At 40.3% G+C, this 12328-nt stretch overlaps 1 protein-coding gene across 1 annotated transcript in view; it reads left to right on the plus strand.

Moving 5' to 3' along the window:
- LOC126188853 (ubiquitin carboxyl-terminal hydrolase isozyme L3) overlaps window positions 1–2827 on the plus strand; it is a 32470-nt gene extending 29643 nt beyond the window's left edge. Inside the window, exons 5-6 of the mRNA XM_049930494.1 lie at window positions 1949–2007; window positions 2141–2827. Of these exons, the coding sequence (XP_049786451.1) occupies window positions 1949–2007; window positions 2141–2227 (146 nt within the window). The 3' untranslated portion in view covers window positions 2228–2827. The remainder of the gene's footprint in view (window positions 1–1948; window positions 2008–2140) is intronic.
- Window positions 2828–12328: the final 9501 nt, after the last annotated feature.

The following is a 12328-nucleotide window of genomic DNA, read 5'->3' on the forward strand; positions in this document are numbered from 1 at the left end:
AATTGTTGTTTCAAAATTTGACAGTGTTTAAGATATTCAATCTGGGCTTTACTAACCCTCACAGTGACACCTGCACAACGTGCAGGAGCTTGAACTGAAAATAAAGGTTGCACATTATCAATCCGTCAAAGCTCTCTATTGAAGTGTTTTTTCACGTGACATCTATGGTTGTATAACCTTACAGTAATATGACCCAAAATGATACTGATGATTTTTCATTATATTTGGTGTGCAAGAGAATCTGTAAGAGGTGCAAATGAAATCACACCTCCTCCACATTTTGTAGAGGTGGTAAGAGAAGATTGAAAATTGAGCCTTTTCCAGACTCATGCTGAATAAGTATTCTATATGACCTGTATACTGACAAGTGTTATGGAAGGAATTACTGTTCTCTGAACCTACCCATAATTTTCCCAGTTTTGGACATAGTTTTGTGCCACAGAATCATGCACTCATTAGTTAAGGAATATCAGGAGACAGAAGAGATCATATTACATTGTGATGTTTTGAAGAACATTACTTCTTTAAAAAAGCCATGAAACATGCTGCTGTTATTCACAGTAAAAAATGAGTGCAGAAGAGGCTCTAATGAAACCAATGCACTTCATCATTCCAAATGATGCTGCAAGTTTATGTAACAACATACTCTCTTAAAAGTGATGGGAGTATGAAGATTGTGAGGTTGAGGTTGGAGTTGCCTGAAGTTGTGTAAAAGAGAGAAATAATATTTTAAAACTTTTATGTAAAAAGGCATTTAATATTCAATTATCAGTGATTTGAGTTTTGCATAAAGTGAGTTCTGAAAAAGAAAAGGTGTTTTTACTGCCAACAGTTGATAAACTACCAAATTTTGTGTATATGCAAAGACTATAGTGAAACATCCAAAACTGTGAAATTTGCTAATCATAAAAAAATTTCCCTCTGAAATTTTTTTCAGTTTAAAAATTCCTGTAAATTCATCTTTTTAAAGACAGGTTTGCAAAAATGGCCCTAAATTGCCAATACAAAAACTAGTTTCAAGTTAGTGGTTATTGATGATGCAGAAGCCACAAAAAACTGCTGTGTGGGAAGAAAATTGTCACAGATGTGAATGTTTTTAGGTAGTGTCAGATACAAAATAAATTACAGATCTCCAGTTCTACATGTAAAACTGTCAGGGGACCAGATTTTTTGGGAAGGTTTCATGAATTGGAGCAGAAAATTGGTTCCGTATGTGAGACACTCGATTAAGGTTTCATTATTACTCAAATTATTTGAGTGAAGCCACTGGAGGTAAATAACATTTTCCAAACAGCATGTGTTACGAAATTCAGAAAAAGGAGCTATTGTGTGACAGTAATGGAGAGGGTGGGGCTTATGTTAAGATGCAGAACACTAATAGCTTTGTGACTGCTTTTGAAGAAGAGAAAAACTGCTTGCAAATCAGTGTCACATAATGTAAGAAGACACTACAGTTCTTGATGATAGTGTTAATATTTTCCCTCAAATCTCAAGTTACTTCATGTCAGTATAATAGTTCATAAATTTGATTAGTCAGAATGTTAAAAATACAAATGTCTGTTAGAGCCTCTTCAAGATCAATCTTACATTCAGTGTTGTCTCACACTTACCATTATTTGACATCCAAAGAACAAGACAGTGAAGTTCACTGGTGTTATTGTCTCCATATTCAGAGGCTTTTGGGTAATCCCTTTGGTATGTCTTACTCTGTTCATCAAAAGTGGGTTGGCAGTTACGTATGGTGTCGTACCGAGTTTTGTGATTTTCTGTAAATATTGGCTTGTTACATGCTTTTAATAGTAAGTACATGTTACTGTCCTGACATACAAACATAATAAGTCTAAAACAGTCGTTTAGGTTGGAAACAGGTGTGCACGAGTTCAGGCGATAAGAACTCTATGCACTGCTTTTAACTCGTGCTGTTAATGATTGATTTTTTGGGTTTCAGATGGAAGGAAGTCATTTCCAATAAACCATGGACCAACAACTGAGGACTCATTCTTGGAGGTTTGTATTTGGCCTTTTATTTAATTAGTGCAGTTTATATTGATTATATGCCTTCAGTTTATTTTCTGCAGGAGAGGTGTTGATTGCTGCAGCTTAAAATAACTATTTTATCATGCTAATATTTTTTCCGCAGGATGCTGCCAAAGTGTGCCAGCAATACATGGCAAGAGATCCTGATGAGCTCCATTTCACAGTAGTGGCACTTACTGCTGCAGAATAAGTGTTTTGCAGGCTTCTCTAACACTTGCACTAATAGTGCAGTGATGTGATCATTTTTGTCTTAAGTGTTCTATTTTTATTTTTGTGCAAGTATCTGTCTCAATATTTGTCTTTCGAAGTTAATTTTATTTGCTGCTGTGTTTAGGGCAGTTCCAAATAAACGGAAAGTGTATAGGTTTTCAACTTTGTTGACTAGCTTAAAAATGCTTCATGCTAGTTGTGCTCAGATTATTATAAAATGTTACACCAAAGATTTTGAAACAATAAATGTGATGTGAAACATAATGATCTACAGCCAACAATAACTACTTAATTGCTACTTTATTAAAATTATGGTATTTCATAACATATCATATATATATTCTCTGGAACTTGTTGGCTTGACTGATTTTTCGTAGTTAACTAGTTTAGCTTTGTTTGGACATGAAAAATATTTTGATTACAATAAGTATTTTAATGATACTCTTATACTATATTGCATTGTATGCAGAGCAGTGAAGAAATTGTGCCTAAAGCATTAATTGAAATTAGTATTTTCCCCTTTTCAGTCAGTTGTTAATGGACCAATAGTCTGCTGATTCAATAAATATTTTCGAAAGATTGTTTGTGTTTTAATTCATTGTTAACATTAAAAAAGTGGGACTCATTACAAGAGATTTGTTATCCATAGATATGTGTGTGAAGGGAAAGGAGCAGAGCAAATAAGCCCAGCCTCTGTCTGAGTTAGTCGATTTGCCATGTAAATGTAAAATTACTTGCAGCCATTGCATATTGTAATAGCGTCTTATGAATCTGTGTTTGAAATAAGTTTTTGTCAAAGTGTCCCAGTTAAATGGTATTTCATTGCACCCTGCACCTTTCTTGTACCTTGTTTTGGCTTGAGTGCTGCTTTTTCATTCTAATTGTAATTAATTGGAAGTTCGTCATTTCCTGCAGTAACAGCTGATGTGCTGAGTAAAGTAGTCTTAGATGACCATATTCCTGTCTCTTGTGCTTGCAAAAAACAAAAGTTATGCTTTCAAGGGGAAACTCCTCATCCCAACCCCTCAGATTTAGTGGTAAGATGGCCCAGTGTATAACCTGCCAGAAACTGAATACAGACAAAGCGTGAAAACATTAGGAAAGTGTATTGAACTGTGAAAAAAGAAGAAAAAATAGAAACAGTGAGCAGTCAAAGCATAAGATACACAACATAGAGCAAATTTAAATAACCACAGTGTGGTGGTTATGTGCTCAGTGTTGGACTGCGAAGGGGAGATCAGATTCAGATGTCACTGTATTGAGTTTTATGTCTGTGACATGGTGTATATCAGTTTGCAATGATCATATGGTAAGGAAGGGACCCACAGACATACATACTTCCTCTTTGTTCTACATAAGTACCACAAGTTACGACTTGCGTTCAATTGTGGAAGTTTTGACTCTTGAATGCCTTTGTTACAACATAGTTTGCACCTGTCTATCTGTTGTTTTTCATCTCTGCAAGAGCTCTGTGGCACTCTGCCTGCTGTCGCTATTCATCACAATTACTGGTGACAGTAAAATAGTCTTCCCACATGACTCACATTCTATAACCAGTGTATTGTATGACAGTTGCCAAGATTGCAGATCGAGAACACACATCAGTGACAGGATAGAAAGTTTGTAACTTTGTGAAAAGAAAAAAACTGGGGCACAAGGGAGATTTGAACATGGATCTCTTGCTTTGCAATCCAACACTGTGACCACACAACCATGACAGCATGGTTCTTGCAATTTGCTCGATGTTGCACATCTTAAGCTTGCCTGTTCACTGTTTCTATTTTACTTCTTCCAGTTATCATGCTTCATCTTTGTTTGACAGGCTATCCACTGGGGCCATTTTACCACTAAATCTTGGGGGGGGGGGGGGGGGTTGTACAATGGGAGTTTCCCTTGTTAGATGATTGTAGTATGTGACATTAAAACCGATGTCATGAGTTATTGCAATGGTGATACGTGTTGCTGAAAATAGTCAGTGAAGTGAAATAACTTTCACCAACTCTAAAATGCCCCTACATGCACTGCTTAATAGCTAACAGCCAGAAGGGCAAATTAACACTGGACCTGCAACATATACTTAAGTTACCAGCACATGTAACCAATGCTCTTTGAGTTATTGTCTATTTTCTGTGCTGTTCAGCAGTTGATACACATTTCAGAACACAGCCTTAAGAAAGATTTTAACTCAATGTAAATTATGCTATAGAATGTTTTGGCCTCATATCAAAGGAAGTTTTTTAAGAAAAGTGGAGTGAAATTGTCAGTTATGAGAATGAATATTCCCACAGTGAAACCATCTACAAAGTTGGGAACTGGATGTGATTCACAAAGAGGAATGTACACTTGCAGAATGGATACATTTAGTGGCAAACCCTAAAATTTTTTTCAGTGACATCTTATGAACAGCATGACACTGCTGTGCTGGTGATTACTTGCATTTCTGAAGTATTCGTAATTGAAGGGATGAACTTACCTCCTGGCATATATTGAGAGGAATCATCCATAAGCTGCCCATCAGAATATCCACTTCAGTCTTCCAATTTATTACTGGACAAAACAAGGCAAGTTAAAACCATAAAAAATATTTCAGTGGAACAATGACACGACTGCAACAAAATCTCCCTAAAAAAAGCAGTCTTGCACAGTTTTAAGACAAGCAAATTATTACATGGTTTCAATAGCAATTTTATAGTTTACACATACAGTTTTGCAGAAGTATGAAAAACAAAAATCCTATTTACAAATGTGTACACTAGTTTCGCATCAAGATTTTTCCTGCAAACGATCCACAGAATATGAAACAGAACTCTTTCACATTGAAATTCTGATCTTTATTAAATTTATTGTTGAGACTATAAAGCACAGGTTGACGTGCAGTTCATGAAGAGCCATACATACATTAGTGAAATGTGATAGTGGAAAAATGGCAGATCATGAGTAAGTGCAGTTGCAGCTTATTCTCGTGGTGTAATGGAGCTGAAATGGCTGAGGTGTTCTTTTCGGCTTTCTTCAGTGGCAAAGCTGCCACTGGCATAAAAAAGAAAGTTAGCCTTACCATATTTGAAAATGTTACTCAGATTTAAAAGAACAAAGTGCATGCAGTCGTATTTCACGGAATGAAGGCCTATAGTGCCATGTAAAGAATGTCCAGATCATTATTTTGGTCAGTAAGGTTTGTTCGCAAGGAAAAGAACATCAAAGAATCAACCTGTTATACATTTCAGGTTGTTTCTAATGGGATGACGTACTTCGGCACTTTGACACTTTGAGCGTTTGTGAAACCCTGTGTAGTTTGCAGTCTGGTGAGACATGTTTTATGCTTTTGTGGAGGTGAGCTATTTAGCTTGCAATTAAAGGCTTCACTTTCCTTTACATATTATTCCAGGAAAGTGGTGATAATCCAAAATCCATTGATGTTGAATATCTTTATGCATGGTCACTGTATTTTGGAAAACAATTGAAATAATCCTGGTTAGCTAATATCGAAATCTGCAGTGGTAACACTGGAATAGACTAGGTTACAATTCCGCTTCATGAAAGAGCCCCCAGGACTGACAAGTAACCTCTTGAGTGCAAGGTCTCAATAGGCCAATGATGTTTAAGGAATTCAATGCCCCACTTCTTTCATACCACACAACCTCAATATTGGCTGGTAATGGTAGCAGGTGGTGGAATTCAGGTATCCAGTGGTGAGCACAGCACAAGGCTGTGGAGCGTAGTTGAAATGCTTAGTCGGCAAATAACTCGGTGCTAGTGGTGTTGATACAAAGCAGAGCAATGGCATTGATGAATAAAGCAAATATTGCATTATATCTACAACAGTTGCTGGATTTGACATTTTGTCAGAAAGGAACAAGTAATTTCGCACAGTGAGAATGAAGCGGCAGGTATAATATAAGCATTTCTGCAAGATGAGTCAGTGGAATGTGGTATCATATACCCATGACTGTGGACAGTATACACGAGTACAAAGATGAAAAAACTGTAGGGAAAGACAGACTGGAATACATTCAGCAAATAATTGAGGATGTAGGTTGTAAATGTTACTCTTGAGGTGAAGAGGATTTTCACAGGAGAGGAATTCATGGTGGGCTGCATCAAACCAGTCGGAAGACTGATGAATGACGGTAAGTGCTTACCAAGTGATATTGAAATAAGTGTTGAGCCTTATAGTTCATCATAGGGAGCCACAAATGCTATCTCCAGTGAAACACAGTAAACAACAATTGCTGTCCAAGGAGTGGGTACTAAACATAGTTATGTAAATGGAAGATCATTCAAACCATATGGAGTAAAGAAAAATTATGAACATATTTTGAATAAATATGCAGCAGTATGACTGTAATGTGTAAGAAAAACTATGGGTGTTCAAAGGAGAAGGCACGTTTGTTGCAAAGATAGGTGTCTGCACATTTCAAGTAAGCTCAATACAATTTACAGGATGTGCATCAAACTGTGTGTAATAGATTAGCGATTTCAAGGGAAGCAGAGGGTGATTGCACAACACAAACAAGGCCACAGAATTGGAAGACATAAGATAACAAAATTTCAAACAAAGCATGAACTTGACAAAATGCAGCAGACAGAAATTGGCCCAAAAATTTGTAGATGAGATGAACAACCCATTCAGTAAGGAACTTTTTAACTATCACCAGTTGGTATTTGAAGGGGAAATACATATAAAAGGAAGCCTAGAAATTAGAAGTACCAAGAACTTGTCGAGGAAACTAACCATTGCCTTAATTCATTTGTCTACAATGAAACCAACTGTTAACACAGGTGGTAAATTGGCTGGAAAGTTATTTATTGTGCTGTGAGAAGTTGGGTGCTCTGCTTCATACGATTTTTTTCTCACATGTGTGATCTTGCAAGGGCTTGATTCCTGATCTGTGTATAGAAATTGTAGTGCTTGAGAGCAAACTATCTTTCCTGAAATGTGTGGACATTGCAATTCCTACAACCTGGAACCACTAAACAAATTCAGGCTCCGGACGTTTTAGTTACGCCTCAAAGGATAGCCAATTTCTTAATCAGCTCCCTCAACAGTGTTTCGCATTTGGTTGCATACCGTCACATCCCATCAATTCTCATGACCCCATTATACAAATGATTCTTTATGCATTCTTTGAGTGGATACTGCGCTGAACTGCCGATCCTGTCGCAGCAACAATGTCTGCAGCAGACCAAATTTCCATGCCCAAATGGCAGCTTACTAAACCTGACTGGCAGCTTTACTCCTCCCTGGCGACCTTCAAAGAACAAGATTTCCGCAGTTGTGATGACCAGGTGGAAGATCTCACAAATGTTATCCTTACTGCTGCAGAACGTTCCATTCCTCCCACTTCCCCTTTACCATGTCGCATCCCAGTCCCTTGGTGGACTGAGGCATGCCACGAAGCAATTTGCACATTGAGACATGATCTCCACGTTTCTAACAGCCATCCTATGCTGGCAAACTGCATTTATTGTAAACAAATGCGTGCAAAGTGTTGTCGCGTTCTCTGGGATAGCAAAAGAGCTAGCTGGATTTCATTCACTAGTTCTTTTAACAGTTCCGCTCCTTCCTCTGCCATGTGGGCCAACCTCCGACGGCTTTCTGGGACCATGATCCATTCTCCAATTTCCGGCCTGATGGTAGCAGACGATGTCATCATGGACCTTATTGCTATCTCCAACATCTTGGGTTGCCATTTTGCGGAAATTTCGAGCTCTTCCCATTCTTGCCCTGCCTTCCTCTACACGAAACGAGTGGAGGAGACTTGGGCGATACAATGCTGTGTTTACTATAGATCATGCTCTGAGCTCATCTCGACCCTCTGCCCCTGGGCCAGACGCCATCCACATTCAGATGTCGCAACACCTTTCTCTTGCAGGCAAGCGCTTTCTGCATAACATGTACAACCATATCTGGGCAGGGGGCACATTTCCCGGATGCTGGCATGAAGCCACTGTCATACCCATACCTAAGCCCACTAAGGACAAAAACCTTCCTTCTAGCTACTGCCCCATCTCTCTTACCAGATACATTTGCAAGGTGATGGAGCATATGATTCATGCCCAGCTGGTATGGTGGCTCAAGTCTCGCAATTTACTGACGAATGCACAGTGTGGATTTCGAGCACAGCGTTCTGTAGTTGACCATCTCGTTACTCATGAGTGGCTTCCTGCGAAATCCCAGACTGTGGCTGTGTTTTTCGATTAGGAGAAGGCCTATGACACCTACTGGAGAACTGGTATCCTCCATACTATTTACACGTTGGGCTTCTGTGGCCACCTGCCCTGTTTCCTTCAGGCATTTTTAAAAGACCGAGTTTTCAATGTGCGTGTGGGTTCTGCCTTGTCACACACATTTATCCAGGAAAACGGTGTGCCTAAGGGTTCTGTTCTGAGCGTTGTCCTCTTTGCTATCGCCATTAACCCTATAACGGCCTCTCTCCTGCCGGGCATCTCTGGCTCCCTTTTTGTTGACGATTTTGCCATCTATTGCAGTTCTCCAAGGACCTGTCTCACTGAACGGCGTCTTCAGCAATGTCTTATCGTTTTTAATCCAGGAGCATCGACAGTGGCTTTCGCTTTTACGCTGACAAAACTGTGTGTATGAATTTCTGGCGACGCAAATGGTTTCTCCCACCATCTTTCTATCTTGGGCCTGTTGTCCTTCCATTCGTTGAAACCACGAAATTCCTGGTTTCACGATCGATAGGAAACTCTCTTGGTTCTCCCATGTGTCTTACCTGGCACCCCCCTGTATGCAGTTCCTCAATGTTCCAGGTGTCGTCAATGGTATTTCCTGGGGTGCCGATCGAACCACCCTCCTCCGTTTGTACTGATCCCTTGTCCGTTTGAAACTCGACAATAGCTGCTTTGTTTATGTGTCTGCATGTCCATCCCTCTTACTCCATCTCAACACTATCCACCATTGTGGCATCCATTTGGCCATGGGCGCCTTTTACACTAGCCCAGTTGAGAGTCTGTATGCTGACGTTGCTGAACTACCACTGTCTTATCGCCGAGATTCTCCTTAGCAGGTATGCATGCCGTTTGTCTGCCATGTGTGGTCACCAATCCTGTGCCCCCTTCTTTGACGATTCATTTGATCGCCAGTATGGGGCACATCCCTCTTCTCCTGGAGTCTGCTTTTGGCACTTGCTACAGCAGCTTAACTTCACGCTACCTGCGACTTTCCTTCCTAGTGGGTGTGAACCCTTCACCACCTTTGTTTCGTGAAGTGGCCCATGTTAACCTTGGTCATCATTCGCTTCCTAAGGACACTACTCCAGCCTCGGTCTATCGCCTTCAGTTTCACGACCTTCGCATGGAACTTCACAATAGTACCTTTGTATACACTGATGGCTCTCTTGTGATCGTGGGGTCGAGTGTGCTTTCGTCATTGGCACCCATGTCTTTCGATGTCGGCTTCCAGCACACTGCTCATTATTCACAGCCACACTCTTCACCTTGTATCAGGCCACGGAATACATCTGGGGACACAGCCTTTTCAATTGTGTCCTCTGCTCAGACTCACTCAGCGGCCTTCAAACTCTATGTGCAATGTACACCGCCCATCCCTTAGTGCAGCAGGTCCAGGGAAACTGTCAACTACTCACTCTTGGTGGAGCCAGTGTGATGTTTCTGTGGGTAATGTCAGTGTGCCAGGAAACGAGGCTGCTGCCAAGGCTGCAGTCCTCATACCTCAGCCTGCGAGTTCCTATATTCCCTCCAATGATCTCTGTGTTGCCGTCTGTCAGGAAGTGGTGTCTGTTTGGCATCGCCAATGGTCCTCCCTTCACGGGAATAAGCTCCAGCATATTAGCCTCTCGCAGCGGCTTGGACGACCTCCTCTCGGCCCTCCCGCCGGCAGGGGGTCATTTTAACTAGGCTGTGTATTGGAGGATGTAGATTAAGATGAAATGGGAGATACGATACTGTGTGAAGAGTTTGACAGAGCACTGAAAGACCTGAGTCGAAACAAGGCCCTGGGAGTAGACAACATTCCATTAGAACTACTGATGGCCTTGGGAGAGCCAGTCCTGACAAAACTCTTCCATCTGGTGAGCAAGATGTACGAGACAGGCGAAATACCCTCAGACTTCAAGAAGAATATAATAATTCCAACCCCAAAGAAAGCAGGTGTTGACAGATGTGAAAATTACCAAACTATCAGTTTAATAAGTCACAGCTGCAAAATACTAACGCGAATTCTTTGCAGACGAATGGAAAAACTGGTAGAAGCCAACCTCGGGGAAGATCAGTTTGGATTCCATAGAAATGTGGGAACACGTGAGGCAATATTGACCCTACGACTTATCTTAGAAGAAAGATTAAGAAAAGGCAAACCTACGTTTCTAACATTTGTAGACTTAGAGAAAGCTTTTGACAATGTTGATTGGAATACTCTCTTTCAAATTCTGAAGGTGGCAGGGGTAAAATACAGGGAGCGAAAGGCTATTTACAATTTGTACAGAAATCAGATGGCAGTTATAAGAGTCGAGGGATATGAAAGGGAAGCAGTGGTTGGGAAGGGAGTGAGACAGGGATGTAGCCTATCCTCGATGTTATTCAATCTGTATATTGAGCAAGCAATAAAGGAAACAAAAGAAAAGTTCGGAGTAGGTATTAAAATCCATGGAGAAGAAATAAAAACTTTGAGGTTCGCCGATGACACTGTAGTTCTGTCAGAGACAGCAAAGGACTTGGAAGAGCAGGTGAATGGAATGGACAGTGTCTTGAAAGGAGAATGTAAGATGAACATCAACAAAAACGAAACGAGGATAATGGAATGTAGTCGAATTAAGTCGGGTGATGCTGAGGGAATTAGATTAGGAAATGAGACACTTAAAGTAGTAAATGAGTTCTGCTATTTGGGGAGCAAAATAACTGATGATGGTCGAAGTAGAGAGGATATAAAATGTAGACTGGCAATGGCAAGGAAAACGTTTCTGAAGAAGAGAAATTTGTTAACATCGAGTATAGATGTAAATGTCAGGAAGTCGTTTCTGAAAGTATTTTTATGGAGTGTAGCCATGTATGGAAGTGAAACATGGACGACAAATAGTTTGGACAAGAAGAGAAATGAAGCTTTCGAAATGTGGTGCTACAGAAGAATGCTGAAGATTAGATGGGTAGATCACATAACTAATGAGGAGGTATTGAATAAAATTGGGGAGAAGTGGAGCTTGTGGCACAACTTGACTAGAAGAAGGGATCGGTTGGTAGGACACATTCTGAGACATCGAGGGATCACCACTTTAGTATTGGAGGGCAACATGGAGGGTAAAAATCGTAGAGGGAGACCAAGGGATTAATACACTTAGCAGATTTAGAAGGCTGTAGGCTGCAGTAGGTACTGGGAGATGAAGAAGCTTGCACAGGATAGAGTAGCATGGAGAGCTGTATCAAACCAGTCTCAGGACTGAAGATCACAACAACAACAACGTGTATTGGGCACTGCCTTTTTAGCCGTCGTCAGTTGATAAGTTGTGCTACCCCATCACTTTGTACATATTGCGCCCAAGTTTTAACTGTCCGTCCCTTCTTGATGGAATGCCCATTTTTTAACCGTTTACTTTCCCACTTGGGTTTGCCGTCTGAGTTATCGGCCGTTTTAGCAAATGACGCGTGGGCTGTCGACTGCGTTTTCCTTTTTTGTCCGCCAAAACGATAACGCGAAGGCCATTTAATTTTTAGCTTTGGATCTCCGTTCCTGTATGATGTCTTTTTAGCCATTTTTCCACGATCCTGTTTTTAGCTGTCTTCTATTTTCTCAATCGTCGTTTTTTAAGTCCTCTCTGCCTTCGTGTTCTATAGTTTTGACTTTGGTGCGGTATGATCCCAGTTGTTTATTGCAACTTAAAGCAAAACAAAATAAAAAACCAGTCCAACATATCGGTAACGTCCTCTTAGAGGAAACAAACAAAAGATAATGCACCTTCACCACACTTAGCTCGAAGCAATCAAATACATCAAGGAACTAGATCTGGGGTTATAAGATTGTATGGGCTTGTGGTTGTGCTCATTTGTCCACAAATGTTGTATATATGTGTTTGTTTTGATCATACAATAATAAATAATTAATAAATTG

Source organism: Schistocerca cancellata, chromosome 5, assembly GCF_023864275.1.
Source record: "Schistocerca cancellata isolate TAMUIC-IGC-003103 chromosome 5, iqSchCanc2.1, whole genome shotgun sequence".
Classification (NCBI taxonomy): Eukaryota; Metazoa; Arthropoda; class Insecta; order Orthoptera; family Acrididae; genus Schistocerca; species Schistocerca cancellata.